The following is an 18,274-nucleotide window of genomic DNA, read 5'->3' on the forward strand; positions in this document are numbered from 1 at the left end:
ATTTTATGTGGCAGTTGAGGTGGACAGCCACATCAATTAAAATTATTTAATATATATTTTTTTAATGATTTATTCTAGTATTTATTTTTCTAATTGTCTTAATTAAAATACACTTCATTGATTTAATTGATGTGACATATAATATGGACATGCCACATCATGTGATATAAAAATGTGGGATAAAAATGTGGTAAGTGTAGCATTACTTTTCTATTATTTATGAAAGAATTTCCTTTTTGTTTGAGAACTGAAACGGGTAGAAAAAACCAAAAGAGTAGGGGCAACACTGACCAAAAAATAACAGCTCCAATAAGCGATTAAAAAGAAAAAAAACAAATGAAAATTATGAGGAGAGAGGAGAGAGAATATATTACTTATTAATCATGTTTAAGATGGTCTTGATTTCTTTTTCAATGTCATCCTAGCCATTAAAACCTATTTCATCTTAGGGTTAAAAAAGTGTGTAACCCGCACTCAAAATAGTGAAAGGGGGTACCATGGAAATTATTGATTTGGAAATTCTACCTGCTATGCACGATTCTATTGTTGCTTTGCAATAATCTTATATCCCAACAACACTTGCCTATATATACATGAGTCTACAATCCATGTTTTCCATAGCAAAGCTCTAAGCATATAGAAAACAAAACAGTACTAAACAAAAAAAATTAAAACATGTCTATCCAAGTTTGTGCAGCAGCTCAATCACCAAATGCCAAGCCTGAAATTATTCGGCGGACAGCAAACTTCCCACCAAGCATTTGGGGTGATCGGTTTCTCAATTATGATTCCCAAGACATTGTAATCTCATGCAAATTATCATTATATTTCATGTTAATTTTTCTCAAAAAAATAATTTCACTCTTGTTTTGCTTATTTAATTAATTACTGGCTGCAGATAACAAATGCCCGGAACCAACAAGAAGTTAACGAGCTGAAAGAAGTAGTGAGGAGGGAAGTATTAACAACTAGTGCAGGTGACTTTTCACATCAGCTCAAGTTGATTGATGCAATCCAGCGCCTTGGCGTGGCATACCATTTTGAAAGTGAAATTGAAGAAGCATTGGAGCGTAGGCATGCTGCATTTCGTGACCATGATGGAGATCTATACAACGTTGCTCTTGGTTTCCGGCTACTAAGACAACATGGATATAAGGTTTCATGTGGTAAGTTAATCAACAAATTATAATGTAGTTGAGCGTACTGTGACTGATTTTGGCCAACTAATGCCTGTTCATTTTTATGTCAATCAAGCAGATGTGTTCAACAAGTTCAAAGACGAAAATGGCAGCTTCAAGGAATGCTTAATTGCCGATGTTCCGGGGATGCTAAGCCTTTATGAAGCCGGGCATCTAGGCATACGGGGAGAAGAAATACTAGATGAAGCTCTTGCTTTCACCACCACTCACCTTGATTCTGCTGCAAAAGCTCATGTAAGCTACGAACATGCAGAACAAATCACTCAAGCCTTGGAGAGACCTTTGCGAAAAGATCTAGAAAGGGTATGTGCCAGGCGTTACATGTCAATCTACCAAGATGAAGCTTCACACAACGAAGCTTTGTTGAAACTTGCGAAGTTAGACTTCAATCTTGTTCAGTCTTTGCACAAAAAGGAGCTCAGTGAGATTACTAGGTAAGTCTCTCTTTTAATTGTAAATGCGAGCATATATACTCAAGTAACACATACAGCTAGTGTTATTGCTTATTAGGTGGTGGAAAGAAGTAGACTTTGAAAAGAAGCTGCCTTTCGCAAGAAATAGGATCGTGGAGTTGTACTTTTGGGTAGTCGGAGTATACTTTGAACCCCAAAACGTCGAAGCAAGAAAATTTCTTACAAAAGTGATTGCGCTGGTATCAGTGATGGATGATATCTACGACGCATATGCTACGTTTGAAGAACTTGAGATCTTTACTGGAGCAATTGAGAGGTACTACTTTGAAATCATAATTTTCTTTTTAATAATTTAGAGCTGATTTATTGTAATTGCAGAAAGTGCTCCTAAATAAGCCAACTTACAAGGTTTATCAAATTTTCAGGTGGGATATGAGTTGCATGGATGAACTTCCAGACTATATGCAAATATTTTATCGTACCCTTTTGACTGTTGTCGATGAAATTGAGGAAGAGATTGCAAAGGATGGAAGATCGTACCGAGTTTATTATGCAAAGGAATCTGTATGTATATAATATATATACACTTTTGGTTATAATATATTTAAATTATTTTCTTCCACATTATGTAGCTATAACGTTATGTCCCCTCCAGTTGAAAGCTTTAGCCCGAGCTTACTTTGAGGAGGCCAGATGGTTCAATGAAGGATACACCCCAACCATGGATGAGTATCTACCTGCTGCAATAGTTTCTAGTGGCTACCCCATGCTTTCAACTGTATCCTTACTTGGCATGGGAGATATTGTAACAAAGGAGACATTTGAGTGGCTGTTCAATGACCAAAAAATTGTTAGAGCTTCCGCGACCTTGTGCAGGTTCATGGATGATATTGTCTCAGGCCAGGTATAAAATATTATTGTCATGCTAGATTAGGTAAGCATGTTTAAAATGCAAAGTTTCACATCGAAAATTTGACAAAATAAAATACTATATATAATAAGTGGTTCCCCAACTAATAGTATCATGGCCTTTGGTGATAAAAACCCACACTAGACTTTGTTGGTGGTTAAGTTGGGAACAACATCGGTGTTAGCAGTAGTAGTAAGAATGACATATAGTATTACCGAATTAATATTTTGAATTTCTGTACGCAGTTTGAGAAAGAGAGAGGCCATGTTGCCTGTAGTATTGATTGCTACGTGAGGCAATATGGGGTGTCGGAGCAAGAGGCACTTGATGCTTTGAACAAGCAAGTGGTGGATCTGTGGAAGGACATAAACGAGGAGTTTCTCAGACCAACTGCAGCGCCAATGGCTGTCCTAATGAGAGTTCTTAATTTAACAAAAGTGATAGATCTCCTTTACAAAGGTGACGATGGCTACACGCGTGTTGGTAAAGTGGTGAAGGATAAGATTGCTTCACATTTTATTGATCCAGTGCCAATTATATGAGTTTTCTAGATCATAGGAGGACTCTGTGTGGAGAACTATGATGCTTTTTCTAGATCATAGGAGGATTTCTTTGACAATACCTCCATAGTGATGGGATGTGGTTTTAAGGGTTTTGTGGTTGAATTTTAGGTTGGTTTGTTTCATATAAGTTGTTTGACTCTTTTGTTTAGTCAATAACATCGGTGGTACTCTTTCCTACCCTAGATTTTGTTTATCTAGAAAGGTTTTAATGAGGCTACTGTTAATATACTAGTTCTCACCATGTAATGTTCCTTTCGGTTGAATGAAATACCATCTTTTTGATCAACCAAAAAAAAAAACATCACATAGTGGTATGATAGTTACACAGAATAATTTATTCATAATATGATGATTAATAGTTTTTCTGTTACTTTACATAATGTCAACCACGGTTATATCCACCAAACCCTAGTTAATTTCTAATTAGCCAAGGAAAACAAATATTTCAAAATCTTAGCCTTTTTTATACATAAAGTAGAAGAGCAAAAGTAAGACTAAAACATATGCAACATATGTGTTTATTGTTGTAAACAAATCATTGTAGCAGAATCCTCAGTAATGCCATGGATATCTATTAATGCATGTATGTATATTTGAAATTGGTAATTAGGTGATGATGGGTAAATTTAAAGATATTCAAACAAGACACAATAAACTTCACACACTTTAGACTTTGACAAAATACTCTTATGACTAGTCAACTGTCAAACATGAATTACCACAACCAAGAACATACACAGAGCATACGAAGAAATAACTGCAAGCCTAGAGAATTACTAGTAACAACCTAGGCACTCAGAAGGACCCGTCAATCTAGGCATTCCCTATGCTACCGATAACTATGGTGAAAGTGTGTGAAGGCATCATAATCAAATAAACTGCACACAGTAGATAGTGATGACTAGTCAACCGCAAGAACACAAACCCAGAAATACATGAACATCATGCGATGACTAGTCAACTATTAAGAACACATCATAATCAAATAAACAGCACACAACATATAGTGATGACTAGTCAACCGCAAGAACACAAACCCAGAAATACAAGAACATCATGCGATGACTAGTCAACTATCAAGAACACAAATCCAGAAAATTACAAAGTTGCAAACTAGAAATTGTTCACTTAGAAATGCACCATTGGAAAAAACTGGGGGTCATCAACTGACCAGGCAATCTACTAAGCAAAGAAGATTCTTACAAAGAAACACAAGCAAGCTCAAGAAATCCTAGATCTGTTTAGGAAGATAAGCTATACCTCCTTTATGTAATCTTCTTCTCCAACTTAGAAAAACCAGCAACTTAGTCCTTCATGGCAATGACAGCTTCTTCTTCAGCTTTTTCATCTCATGGCACCAGCTAGCCAGCTCAAACTCAGATAGAAACCAAAATTTGGATTCAAGGAAGAATGACCAATTTCTTCAAGAAACCATACTCTTCAAGATCCTGCAATCCGATACTCTCCAATTTATTCCCTTTCTCCCCTGAATTGGAGAGGAGGGAGAAACATAATACGGTACCTCTTCATGAAAAGTCACATCCAAAGTAACATGCATCTTCTGAGTAGAAGGATGATAGCATTTATAACCCTTCTGAGTAGTAGAACAACCAATGAAGATACAGCGGAGAGTGCATGGATCCAGTTTAATCTGTTGATGATAGTAGACATGAACATAGGCAACACACCCAAACACCTTGGGAGGCAACTTAGAGACAGAGACCGGAGAAGTATGGGTACACAATACATCGAGCGGAGTCATGAAATCAAGAACCCGACTAAGAGTACGGTTAATCAGATAGGTTGCTCCCAAAACACTATGGCGCTAAAGATAATGGGGAACAGACATGTCCAATAGAAGGGAGCGGCCAATTTCAAGTAAGTGACGATTCTTGCGTTCAGACACACCATTCTGCTGAGGAGTGAATGGAGTAGTAGTTTGGTGGATAATGCCTTGATTAAGAAAAAAATGGGTCAAGGGATTATTCACATATTCACCTCCATTATCAGTCCGAAACACTTTGACTCGATCATGAAACTGAGTAGACACTATGGCACAAAATTTAGGAAGAATAGAAGCAACATCATGTTTATTCTTCATCAAATACACCTATGTTAGGCGAGTGCAGTCATCAATAAAAGTAACAAACCAACGAAAACCATTAGAAGTCACACAAGCAGGTCCCCATACAACCGAATGTACTAAATCAAAAGGTTTTGCAGCTTTACTGTCACTCAAAGGAAACACAGTGCGATGGCTCTTGGCCAAAATACATGTCTCACACTTAAAACTGGACTCATCACAAGAGCATAATAAAGATGGAAACAGACGTTTAAGGTAGTCGAACAACGAGTGTCCCAAGCGATGATGCCATAACCAAATTTGTTGTTTGCTCTTGACACTGCAACTTTGAATAGTATGAACGACATGATCACGAATTGGTGCAGAAGGCAATATGAAATTGGTACTTAGGTGACGAGGGGTAAACTTAAAAGATATTCAACCAAGAACGCAACAAACTTCACACACTCTAAACCTTGACCAAATACTCTTATGACTAGTCAACTGTCAGATATGAATGATACCAAATACTAACATACACAGAGCATACCAAGATGTACCTGCAAGCCTAGAGAATTACTAGTGACAACCTAGGCACTCAGAAGGACCCGTCAATCTAGGCATCCCCTGTACTAGCAACAACTATGGTGAAAGTGTGTGAAGACAACATAATCAAGCAAACACCAAAGAAAGTGTGTGAAGACAACATAATCAAGCAAACACCAAAGAGCAAATAATGATGACTAGTCAACTACAAGGATACAAACCCAGAATTCATATGATGACTAGTCAACTACAAGGATACAAACCCAGAATTCATATGATGACTAGTCAACCACTAAGAACACAAACCCAGAATTCATATGATGACTAGTCAACCACAATTCATACGATGACTAGTCAACCACCAAGAACACAAACCCAGAATTCATATGATGACTAGTCAACCACCAAGAACACAAACCCATAAAAATTATAGAGATGCAAACAGAAATTGTTCACCCAGAAACCCACCATTGGGAAAAACTGGGGGTCATCAACAGACCGGGCAATCCACTAAGTAGAAAAAGATTCTTACAAAGGAACACAAGCAAGCTCAAGAAAAACTTAGATCTATTTAGGAAGATGAGCTATACCTCCTCTGTGCAATCTTCTTCTCCAACTTAGCAAAGCTTGAAGCTCAGTTCTTCATGGCAATGACAGCTCCTTCTCCAGCTCACTCATCCCATGGCACCAGCTTGCAAGCTCTAACTCAAACAGAAACCAAAATTTGGATTCAAATGAGAATGACCAATTTCTTCAAGAAACCATACTCTTAAAGAAATCAATCTTGAATCTGACCTAGATATAAATGAGAGAGTGTTTTAAGTAGCTAGATGCAGATTAGTATTTCAAATGCAGTTTTTCGAAAAGAAATCAATTTGGAAAAACTCATAGATGAAAATATTGTTCTCTCTTGAGGAAGAAGAACAGAAAGATGGCAAGCCAACCTTTCCTAAAAATCCACACAAAAGAGACGGCTTCCCAAAGAGGAATTCCTTAGCCTTTACAGACAAAAATTCCCTTAAGTCAGAATCACATGCAGTAGCAGAGAGAGAAAAGAGAATAGGACAAAAAAGTTGGTTATCCAAGCTGGAAATCCTACAAAGCAAGGATGACTAGTCATACAAGAAATAGATGACTAGTCATCATTTTATGAAAACAGTTTAATGCAACGTTATGCAATGCCCAATTTGCTTGAACCTCCATAGGATAGTTGTTAGTTAAGAACACCTAGAGAAGCTATTCTCAATCTAAACTTGAGCTTGATAAATAACAATAGAAATGCTATTACAGAGTTGTCAAGGGAAGCCAAAAGAAAAACTCAAAATGCATACATTAACACAATGTCAAATAATATAACCCCCCTATCCGTTTACCATGCCCAATCGTCTCGCAAGTCTTGAGATTCTGAAAAGAGCAATGTGTAGGATAGAAAGTAGCAGAAGCATTCAGTGTATTAAGTAATCAGCCAACAGACAATAAGTTACAATGGATATTAGGAACGAGTAACGCACGAGACAAGGACAAAGTAGGAGTGAGAGAGATTGTGCCCTCGCCAGTAATTGGAGAGGGCAAGCCATTAGCACTAGTTATGTATGGGTCACGGGTGTTACTAGACAAGGAGAGAGGGCATGTTGCTTCTAGTATTGATTCATACAAAGCAACATGGAGTGTCAGAGCAAGAGACACTTGATGGTTTCAACAAACAAGTTGTGGATTTGTGGAAGGATATAAACGAGGAGCTCCTCATAAAGCCAACTGTTGTGGCAAGGCCTGTCCTCATGCGCGTTCTGAATTTAACAAGAGTTGTGGATCTGCTTTACAAAAGGGGAGATGCCTTCACACATGTTGGAAAACTTATGAAAGATATTGTTGCTTCACTTTTTATTGATCCTGTGTTACTTTAAGTTGGATTCCTTGTTAACTTTGTAATTTCTAACTACCTCAATAATCACAAAAAATGCAAGGAATTCGTACCTCAAGTGGTTAAAAGCATTTATCCTTACATCTCCTATGTTCGATTCCCTATTCTTCCAATATCTCTTGTATAAATAAATAAATAAATAATCACATAAAAATGTCACATTTACTTATTTATTCTAGATCACTAAAGTTCAAACGCTCTTAAGTTTGGGCCAAAAAATATTTGTCCTCTTCAAAAAAGGTCATCATCCCCATGGAGAATACTTTCTTTGGTTCAAGATATACGAACTCTTTGTCAATATATTCAAGTTTCAACATGTCTACTGGGAAGCAAACTTCGTAGCATATCTTTTGGAAATGCTAGGCCATGATCAGACCAACCTTCCATTTGGTTTTCTAATTTCCTTTTTCGTTGTTTGTAAAGTTTTATATGATCTCCGGAGTTTAGGAATCCAATGCGGATTCTCATTGTAACTTCATTTGACGTAAAAAAGCACACAATGTGGGTTGTCTAATGTTGTTATGGGCGCTAGATTTGTTCACTGAACTTGTCACGATCCCATAATTTTTCAGAGCGAGGAACTGATATAAAAGGAGGAACAATCTCACCTTTTTTTTCTTCTCATATGAATGATTAATAAAAGATGATTTGTTTATCCATTGTAGTTTTGGAGGGAGGAGATGAGTTCTATCAACTGTTGAGTGAGGGACAAATTTCAAGTGTCCAAAGAAAAATATTTTAAATAAGTAAAAGGATGAGCATTCTTGAAAGAATACTAATTTGTTTTAGGTGTTCATAGCATGTTTTATTTTTGGTCAATAAGTTCAGAGCATGTTCAAATCATAAAGTGGGTCTCCAAAGAAATAAGAGTGGTGTTCATAAAATAATAAACAAATCAGAGCGTGTTCAAATTGTAAACAGAATCCCTCTAAACCTAATTAGCCATAAGACCATCTCCAACCATAAAAATGACTAAACTTAAATTTTCACTCCCAAAATACAACTATTCATGTATTGTTTGGACTCAAATAGTTTTTTTCTCCAATCTTGTAGGACTCAAAATTTGAGTCCGATGCTTTATTAATTGTTTAATAATGGTTTACCTCTACGAATTTTTTGTGTTTAATTTTGGTTTATACCATTGTGCTTTTGTTTTTATCACAAATAAAATAATAATAAACTAAAATAACTAGTTTTGAGTTTTAGCTCCTATCCCTCACCACCACTAGAGTCATAAAAAATTGAGAAATAGCTTAAAATGACACCCATTTTATAATTTTAATTAAAAATACCACTCCTTCCCAATTTTTGTACAACTATCACCTATAAATATAAAATTATTGTCCACTTATTGCTGATTTTTCACAAGTTCAGAAATTTTGTTCTCTCTTAGCTCACACAGCTCACTCTTTCTCTGTGGCACAGCTCTCTTTCTCTTTGGTATCTGTCTATCATAGCTCTCTATGTCTCTCTTGGCTCTCTCTATCTTGGCTCTCTCTCTCTCTCTAGCACAACTCTCTGTCTCTCTCTTTGCTCTCTTTCTCATAGCGCAGCTGTTTCTCTCTCTAGCTTCGTTATGTCTCTTTCTCCCCTATTCGATGTCTTGCTCTCTGTTTGGAATCACGAACCCCTCCCTTTAGCTATGTCTTCTGAATAGCTGCTTGCAACCTTGAAGCTCTAGTGGATTGCCGACCTCGAAAAGGTAGTGTTGATGGTTATTTTCTTAATATAAGTGGGATTATGTGAAATGGGTTATAGTTTGATTGTTTGGGTTTGTGTTAAATTCGTTTTGGCTTTAATTTCTTTGGGTTAGGTTTTGTTGAATATTCATGCTCATTGATCTGGGTTTGTACCAATTGCATTTAGATTGGTCTGGATATGTGAATCTTGAAACTTGGAATTTTCCATTTGATGTAGTAGATCTGTATAGTGTGATTCTGATGTGTTACTGGTGTACTGCTGTTGTGTTCCTCTTATTTTACAGTCGTATTGCTGTTATATTGCTTATATATTGCTGCTATATTGCTCTTATATTGTGGTTATATTGCTATTGTATTGTATGGTTATTGTGGTTATATTGTGTTAATGAAATGTTGTTTTGTCATGGTCAGAAATGGAGACAATTGTTATTCTCGTGTGCTACAATGAAAAATGGGTCACCTCGAAGAAGATGTGCAAATACAAAGGGGGTGACTCAAAAGGCTTAATAGTTCCACGGACCATCAAATTTGCTGAACTGTTGGACCGTGTGCATCAGATTGGTAATACAAACAGCAAGGAAGACAAGGTTTGCTTAAAATTCTCAATTTTGGTGGCCTCGAATGAGTGGAAGCACATAAAGATTGAGGACGATGATGATGTCAATTTTTTTATGAAGTACAATTCCGAGGTAACACCTTCAAAACTAGCTCCCTTACTCGTGAGTATAGAAGATAGAGGACTGACAAATGATGTAGTTCATAGTATGCATATCACGACAGATAGTAGTCGGATGGGTCATTCTTCAGTTGCCATTGTTGAAAGCAATGAAGTAACTTGGAATAATACAAATGTCACTGATGTGGGAGGTGAAGTAGGGACAGATTTTATGGATATGATTGATTTTAGCGAGGTGAAGGAGATGCATGTGGTGATAATGGTACTGAAAGAAATGAAGTGTCAGTGTACTCTACCCTTCATAATTTGGGCTGCTTGAACACAGCTGCCCAGTTGCCAATAATGCATTTAGGAGGAGAATCTGAACCCACTCGTCAACATTATTGGAGTCAAATGGGTGAACAAAATCGGTACAATGCAGCCGATGTAAATGATGAAGAAGCATATTTGGATAGCGGGTTTTCACGAAGTGATTGGAATCCGAAAATTACAGTTGGGCAAATTTCCTCTAGTAAGAAAGCATTGTTGACGGAGTTACGGTTGACGACATTAAGAGGCCACTTTGAATTTGAGGTGCAATTCTCTTGCACTAAGAGGCTGCTTGTGCTTTGTTGTCAACGTCCATGCCCATGGCGGGTCCGAGCATCGAGAATTGGAGAATACAGCTTCATGATTGTGAGGTTTACAACTGTCCATGAATGTGATTTGAGGTTCTTAAGTGACAAGCATCGTCAAGCAACCGCAGCACTTGTAGCCACTTCACTTAAAAGGAAGTTGAAGGATTCTCGGACAATATACACACCAAGTGACATTATGAGAGATGTGAAACACAACTTTGGTTGCACCATCCATTATTCGAAAGCTTGGAAAGCAAGGGAGTTAGCTCTATTGTCCATTAGAGGATCAGCGGAGGAGGCATATTATATCCTTCCAGCTTATTGCTATGAATTGGAGCGTATGAATCTCGGCACAAAAACACACATCCAAACTGATGAGAACAATCACTTTGTGTATTTATTTATGGCGGTTGGCTCATGTATTAGAGGGTTCCGTTCTTCCATGCGCCCAGTGATAGCCGTGGATGCCGCTCATTTAAAATCCAAGTACAAGGGTGTTATGTTTGTAGCAAATGCATTCGATGGTAATCGAAATATATATCCTCTTGCTTTTGGGATCGGGGATTTGGAGACGGATGCATCATGGCATTGGTTTTTCACTAAACTTCATGAAGCCATTGGTGAGTGTCCCAATCTTGTTATTATTTATGATCGCAATGTTAGCATAGAGAATGTGTGGAACAAAATTTTTCCAACTGCACAACATGGCATATGCTTTTATCATATGAAGGGGAACATGAAACGCACTTGCAAGTTGAAAAAGCGCGATCACATACTTATGCACTTTGAGCAGGTTGCGAAATCTTATTCCATTGTTGAATTTGATTGTCATTTTCGCAAGATCAAGTGAAAGGAACATGTTGCTCAATATCTTGAAGAGGCAGGGTTACATAAGTGGTCTAGAGCTCACATGGATGGACGCCGCTACAATGTAATGACAACAAATATTGCGAAGTCAATCAACTCAGTCCTTAGGTTTGCAAGGATGCTACCAGTGGTTCATTTGATAGGGGAAATTGTTAATCTCCTTGTGAAATGGTTCACCGAACGTCGTGAGTTGGCTTTGAATTGCACAACAACATTGTGCCCCAATTTTGGAGAGAAGAAGTTGAGGAACAGGTTGGAGGATGCTGCAAGGATGAATGTGGTTAAAGTAAATAATGCATAGTTTAATGTTTTGGACAGTGATATGGACGGCCTCGTAGATTTGACGAACAACAGTTGTAGTTGTAGAAAGTTTCAGCTTGAGCAGCTACCTTGCAAGCATGTAGTTGCAGTTTGCCGCTTCTTGAAAGTAAATGTATACGCAAAGGCTTCTCGGTATTACACTCAAAAAACCTGGATGGATGCTTATTCGGATAGCATCTACCCGGTACAACCTCATGGAATATGGGATATTCCTGAAGATGTTCGAAGTCGAGTTGTGCTACCTCCCATGGCAAGGGTCATGCCAGGCAGATGAAAGAAAATAAGAATTCCCTCGCAAGGAGAGGGCACCATTAGAAGAAAGTGCTCAAGGTGTGGTTCCGCAGGCCACAATAAAAGCACCTGTAAAAACAATATTCCATTGCGCAATGTATCTTAGACAATATGATTTGTGTTGCTTTGGTAGGTCATGTAAACTCTACTTTTATTTGTGGTGGGTTTCGTGTTATGTTGAATGGGAATTCTTTTAAATTTGCATAATTTGGGTTGCATTGCTACAGCATGCTGTATTGCTGACAGATTGCTATTATATTGAACTTTTATTGTACTGGTATTGCTTCCAGATTGCTATTATAATTTGAGTGTGAAATTAAAGGGACTAGAATGTAATTCCAAATGGATCCAAAACATTAAAGTTCTTAGAATTCCTATATTACACAGTTACTGTGATACTTCGACTATACCTTCTTTTCTTATTACAAATTCGGCCGATGCATAGGCCAGATGTGGGGCAAATACAAGGTGAAATGTCCTATGTGTTTGACTACATATACTTGTTGAAGGAGCATTACGAATGTTAACCTCAATAGATTGCTCATGTCTTGCCAAGAACACTCTTGAATTTATGCAATGTGCCCAAGCCAGTCCCAAAGTTGGACTCACTCGTCTGCCTGATGTGTCCAGGGACTCCAAGTTTCCCAACCTCACCCCATTCACTTTATCATGTGGCCCAATAAAATCCACCACTTGGTTGGTGACAACCACCGCCAACCCAAACTTATTTGCTAAACCCTTCAATGTCCCAGATATGTTGAAGAACATTTCAGACTGCCGTTTCAAATTTGCCGGTGTTGTCTGATACTGTGATCGGAACAATGCAGCAATGGAATCAATGACAATGAGTTTCACAGGTAGGCGGGTGTGATCAATGGCAATAAATGCTTCTATGTCTCCAAGGACATGGATGAGTTGTTGAGCATCATGAACACCATGAACATATATGTCTTCCAATGGCTCCAACCTTATTAAGTTGGGGTATGATGCATGATAAAGGTTGCCTAGTTGTTGCAATCGACGAAATGGGAAGCTGAATTCTGTGAATATGTAGACGGAGGAGCCCCCTAGTCCGCCATGTCAGGGTGGGAACTGAGCTCGTACCGTAAGTTGGAGACAAAGCTGCGTCTTCCCGGAACCACTCTCCCCTACCAATTCTGTTATGGAGTTGCAGGGTATCCCACCCCCCAAGCAGTCATCTAGTATTGGGCATCCAATGGATAATTTAGGAGTTGAAAGAGGAAGGAGCATGAGGTTTTGGGGTGTCATGTTTGTATAATTTAGTGGGGGATGTGATGGTGCTACAAGGCATGCGTTATATATATATAGAGTTCATTTTGAAGGTCTGTACTGTAGGCCATATGTCTTTTAAGGGATGTATAATTCATTCTTTTTCCAGGTTGTAATTACTTTTTTGTTTATTTATTAGTATTTTTTTGGACCAAATAATTTAAAAAACATTCTGATGCAGTACGTACTATAATAGGATCATATTGTAACTCTATCATCACTCTATTGTACTCTTATTGACATAATATTGCCATTATTCGCATGTTTATTGTATAGTTATTGCTGCTATATCGCCACTGAACTGGACAACAACAGGCCACCCCATCGTTACATAATACAAAAATACGCCACCTCATAGTTCCATTTCCCTGCTGTTGATAAATTCGAAGTTGCATACTCTTCAATTGCGGTGACCGCGACCCATGAAATTCATGACCCCGGCCACAGTGATGTTGGCCCAGTTTCCTGCCGAATCCACTATTTTTGCAAACTTACGAAATAGTTCGAATCCGCTTTCCACTTCTTCTTGCTTCAACTTGGCCATTGCTTCTGATTCCTTGAATACCATAATTGCAGTGGCAGGGGCAATTTCAATTTTTGCTTTCATTGTCTTTATATGTAGGAGATGCATGCGCGCATGATAACGAGAGCGAATTGTGCGGTTTTTTATGACACCCCATCTAGCTTGGCCCTCCACAATTTTTGAAACTATGTCTGCATGAAGGTTTTTCTAAAACATGGTATTGCCTCGACATTGCTGCATGCCATGGACCAAGTCTGCAGGGAGTGAATTGGGTGACTTAGCTTGTGTTTCAATCTCCCCTCCTTCAGTAATTGAAAGCGTTGGGTTTGGTGTGAGGTTATGGTCCATGGTCTTCGATATTTATTGTAGCCTGGTGTACAACTTAATTGGAAAAAAAGGGGACTAAATGCGATGTGAGTGAAATCAGTGGGGAAGGTAATGGCTGTAAGCAGGAGTTAATGTGATGGAAGTTTTCATTTCAAACAGCTGGATTGATTAATATAGGCAGGTTTTAATGACCTAGAGTAACTCAAAGAGTTATTGGCAGGAGGGATTAGGGGGGGCAATTGGCAGGAGGGATTGGCGGGAGTCTTAGGCGGGATAGTATTTGGCGGGAGTTATTACCCAGTTGACTGTATGCCTTTTTGTAATATATTTGTATGTTGGACGTTCTGAACTTGGTAATTTTCCCATTATGTAATTCAAATAAGGGATTTGCCTATTTGCCTAATTGACCAACTCATTCAAATTGACCAATATGGTTATTGTCTTATTTCTCATTTCAGCAATCTCAATTCGTTTCCATTTTTCCATTATTCATATTTTCCTATTTTCCATGTGTCATCCAATTTTCCAATTTTCCAATTTTTCATTATTTTTGCCTATTTTTTCCTATTCCCTATTTTCCTATTGTGCAATTTCCCAAGTTTCCTTTTGTTCTATTTCCAGTTTTCCAATTTTTCAATGTTCCCATTTTCCCATTATGTAATTAAAAAAAGTTGCCTACTTTGCCTAATTCAGAAAGTAATTAAAATTGTCCAATATGGTAATTGTCTTATTTCCCATTTCCACAATTTCAATTCGTTTCCAATTTTCTTATTTTCCATGTGTCCCTGTTTCCTATTTCCATTTTTCAAATTTTAAGTTTTTGTCCAATTATCCAATATTCTTTTTTCCAATTGGACTATTTTCTAAGTTTCCTTTTTTTCCTATTTCCAATTTTCCAATTTTTCAATTTGCTAACTTTCCTTTTGTTCTATTTCCAATTTTGCTATTTTCCAAGTTGCCTTATTTCCTATTTTTCAATTATCCAGTTATCCAATATTCCAATTTTCCAATTATCCAATTTTCAATTTTCCAATTTGCGAATTTGCCTATCTTCCAAGTGTCCTTTTTTCCTATTTTCTATTTCGAATTTTCGAATTTTCATGTTTTCAGAGTTTTCGTTTTTTCCTTTTTCCTATTTTCCTATTTTCCAAGTTTCCTTTTGTCCAATTTTAAATTTTCCAATTTTCCAATTACCCAAATTTCCTATTTCCAATTTCCAAATTTCCTATTTTCCAAGTGTCCTTTTTTCCTTTTTCCAATTTTTCAATTTTTCAAGTGTCATTTTATCCTATTGCCTAGTTTCCTCTTTCCAATTTTTCCTTTTTTCCTATTTCCAATTTTTCAATTTTCCAAATTTCCAACTTTCCATTTTTTTGTATTTCCGATTTTCCAATTTTCCTTTTGTTCTATTTCCAATTTTCCAATTTTCCAATTTTCCAATTTTCCAATTTTCCAATTTTCTGTTCTGAAATTCGCAATAAATGCTTAGTTACATAGTCCTATTTTGGGTTGAAATCCACAATTTCCAATTCCCATTAAGGTTTGCTTTTTTGTCGTTTGGAAGCCAATTTTATTATTGTTAATGTAATGTTGTACTGCTGTAAATTACAGCCAAGGAGTTAATGGTGTAGTTTGCAATCCCATCAATTGAATGCACCAACTAAATACCCAATATACTTCATATCAGTTCGTACATATAACTGAACCTTCCTATATAGAACTGCAACAGAGCCACCTTCTTAACGGGAAAGGTAATTAGTCTTACTGAAACGCAAATATTTTCCACTAAAGCTAACCATATTGTCGTTTACAACTGGAGACTGAATGTACCTTTATTTGTTTTGTTGCAGGTAACAGCTGTGAATTATCCCCAGCAATACTTAAAGATGTCGGATGTACGCCCTCCAAACGAGCATGTCAGTTACCCGGGGGACCAGCCGTGGCATGTGCCATTCCCATCTCCACCTCGGACTCTCAATCATGATCCCACTTCATCTGGAAGTGAGGCTGAGAGCAATGATCCGATTGACAAAATCTCTGCCGTCAAGCACCACCTCCAATATATGTCAAAGGCAACGGATTGGTGGGAGAGTAAGTGCGATATTCATGGCCAAGTTATGGGAAACTTGGCCAACAAGTTGAACAAAGCATACGCTGGAGAGGTGAAGCAAACTATAAAAGCAAAAAGTTGGAGCAAAGAGTTAGAGTCCTTGAAGTTGAAACTGGAAGAGAGAAAGAAAAATGCCATCGAAAAATTCACACAATCTGAAGAATATAACCATGAAATGGTTGAATGTTTCAACAATGACTTCGAAATGTTCCGAGATTATGCTTCGGTCATCTCACCAGACTACAATTGGAGTGAAATTGATGTAGCAGGTGTCTGGCAGGTGCTGAATATGGGTGTTGAGGGAATGGCTCATCATAGCCTTGTGCATGCAGCGAGGAGAAAGGACAAAGACATGGATCTTTTGATGGACCTGTAGTAACGGTGAGTGCTGCTTCAGTTCATCTCACCCGAGTACATGGATCTTTTGTTGCCTTCATTTTTCCTTCGCGGGATAGTATTGTTAAGGTTCGGTGGCGATTTCTTTTGCATGTGTAAAATGTTGTCTGTAATGTGTATGTATTGTATGTAGATTGACTTAATATTGTAGTTCTATTGCATTTATATTGCCTTAATATTGCCTTTGTATTGCATAGATAGTGTATGCATATTGCCACCTATTGGATGTATATTGTAAAACTATTGCTATCGTATTGCCCTTATATTGCTCTAATATTGCCCCTATAGTGCACCTATATTGACCTAATATTTCTCTTATATCGTATGTCAATGGCATATGCTCTAATAAGTCTCCACTTCGTTGAAAGTAATCTTGAATTCAAATATGACGGACACGACAATTGTTATCCATCCTTATATTACCATGAATTGATTTGGACCTTTCAAATGATAGTTGGAGTTGCACATGGATTCATATTCAAAAGGAAAGTAATTCTCTTCCTCAATGAATTGTCGTTCAAAAGAAGGCAGCTATCAAATATTGGGTACAAAAATGCAACATCCACGGTAAATTAATTGGGCACAAACCACATATTACAAAACCAGGATGATTTTTGGCATGCTTGAAAAGAGAAGGGCCAAATACAATAGAAAAGAAAATCCATTCAAGCTTGTACAATGGAATGCACAATAACCCTTTTACATGTCCTTCCAACACTAGTGTTTTGCCTACTTTAGAGTCGCAGGAGGAGAGCATATTGCCATTGTGCAATTCGAGGGGGCAGTCAATTTGGAATGGTGGCATAAACATGTTTACTCCACGGATCACCTCTATGGGACAGAGCTTCCTTCTTCCCTTGTCGTCTGTAGGTTTCAACTTCACACTTTTTATATACATGTATGAGAACTTGTGGCTATTTATTTATGGCCTTCTAACACTTGTTCTGCCATTCCAAAGTGGGTTGGAGACTTTTTGAGTTGAATGACTGGAAAGACTTCAGATGACAAAAACTAGAGATTTTGAAGAAAAAGGGTTACCAAGAACATAAGTCATGCCCACAAAATAAACTAAACATGCTATAAGCTCCACAGTAATATTTACTTCATCTCCATAATCAGAATATTGGGGAAAAAATACCACGGAGAAATACGTGAAATGAAAAACAACTCAGCAGTTACTGTGAGATTGTGTACATAAAACTTGGAACAACCAAACCGATTAAAGCTAAGCCATCTCATACGTACACCTACATCAAATAACAGTGTATGGTCATCTTGTTTAGAATATTGCAATCAACACTTGGTTGAGACTGACCTGCAAAAACAACTGGGTTAAGTACAGATGAAGCCACTTATGAAGGGCAGTTCCAGAATTAAGACCTATGTTAATTTGTAATTGCCACCGAATCAGTTCATAGTGCCAAATGCATCTACCGGGCACACAGATATGACCAACGAAAAGAAAAGAAAGCAAAGTAAAAAAGAAAAAGAGGCATGCCATAAATGGCAACTCAGCAGAAATCATCAGATATGCATACAAGC

At 37.6% G+C, this 18,274-nt stretch overlaps 4 protein-coding genes across 4 annotated transcripts; 3 read left to right on the forward strand and 1 right to left on the reverse strand.

The window, feature by feature from the left end:
- LOC109948893 ((-)-alpha-pinene synthase-like) lies at positions 676-3,293 on the forward strand. Its single transcript, XM_020562722.1, has 7 exons — positions 676-801; positions 899-1,166; positions 1,258-1,633; positions 1,710-1,928; positions 2,038-2,176; positions 2,268-2,516; positions 2,768-3,293. The coding sequence occupies exons 1-7, from the start codon at positions 676-678 to the stop codon at positions 3,062-3,064; spliced, it is 1,674 nt and encodes a 557-aa protein (XP_020418311.1). The 3' UTR covers positions 3,065-3,293.
- Positions 10,384-11,457, forward strand: LOC109948618. The gene has a single exon (XM_020562280.1). It carries the CDS (start codon positions 10,384-10,386, stop codon positions 11,455-11,457), a length of 1,074 nt encoding a protein of 357 aa, XP_020417869.1.
- Positions 11,518-12,069, forward strand: LOC109948619. The gene is made up of 2 exons (XM_020562281.1): positions 11,518-11,726; positions 11,793-12,069. Exons 1-2 carry the CDS (start codon positions 11,518-11,520, stop codon positions 12,067-12,069), a joined length of 486 nt encoding a protein of 161 aa, XP_020417870.1.
- LOC109948620 (DNA repair protein XRCC3 homolog) lies at positions 12,121-13,983 on the reverse strand. The gene is made up of 3 exons (XM_020562282.1): positions 13,872-13,983; positions 12,587-13,090; positions 12,121-12,155 (listed from the first exon to the last, which is right to left on the reverse strand). Exons 1-3 carry the CDS (start codon positions 13,981-13,983, stop codon positions 12,121-12,123), a joined length of 651 nt encoding a protein of 216 aa, XP_020417871.1.

This window comes from Prunus persica, chromosome G4 (genome assembly GCF_000346465.2).
Source record: "Prunus persica cultivar Lovell chromosome G4, Prunus_persica_NCBIv2, whole genome shotgun sequence".
Taxonomy (NCBI): Eukaryota; Viridiplantae; Streptophyta; class Magnoliopsida; order Rosales; family Rosaceae; genus Prunus; species Prunus persica.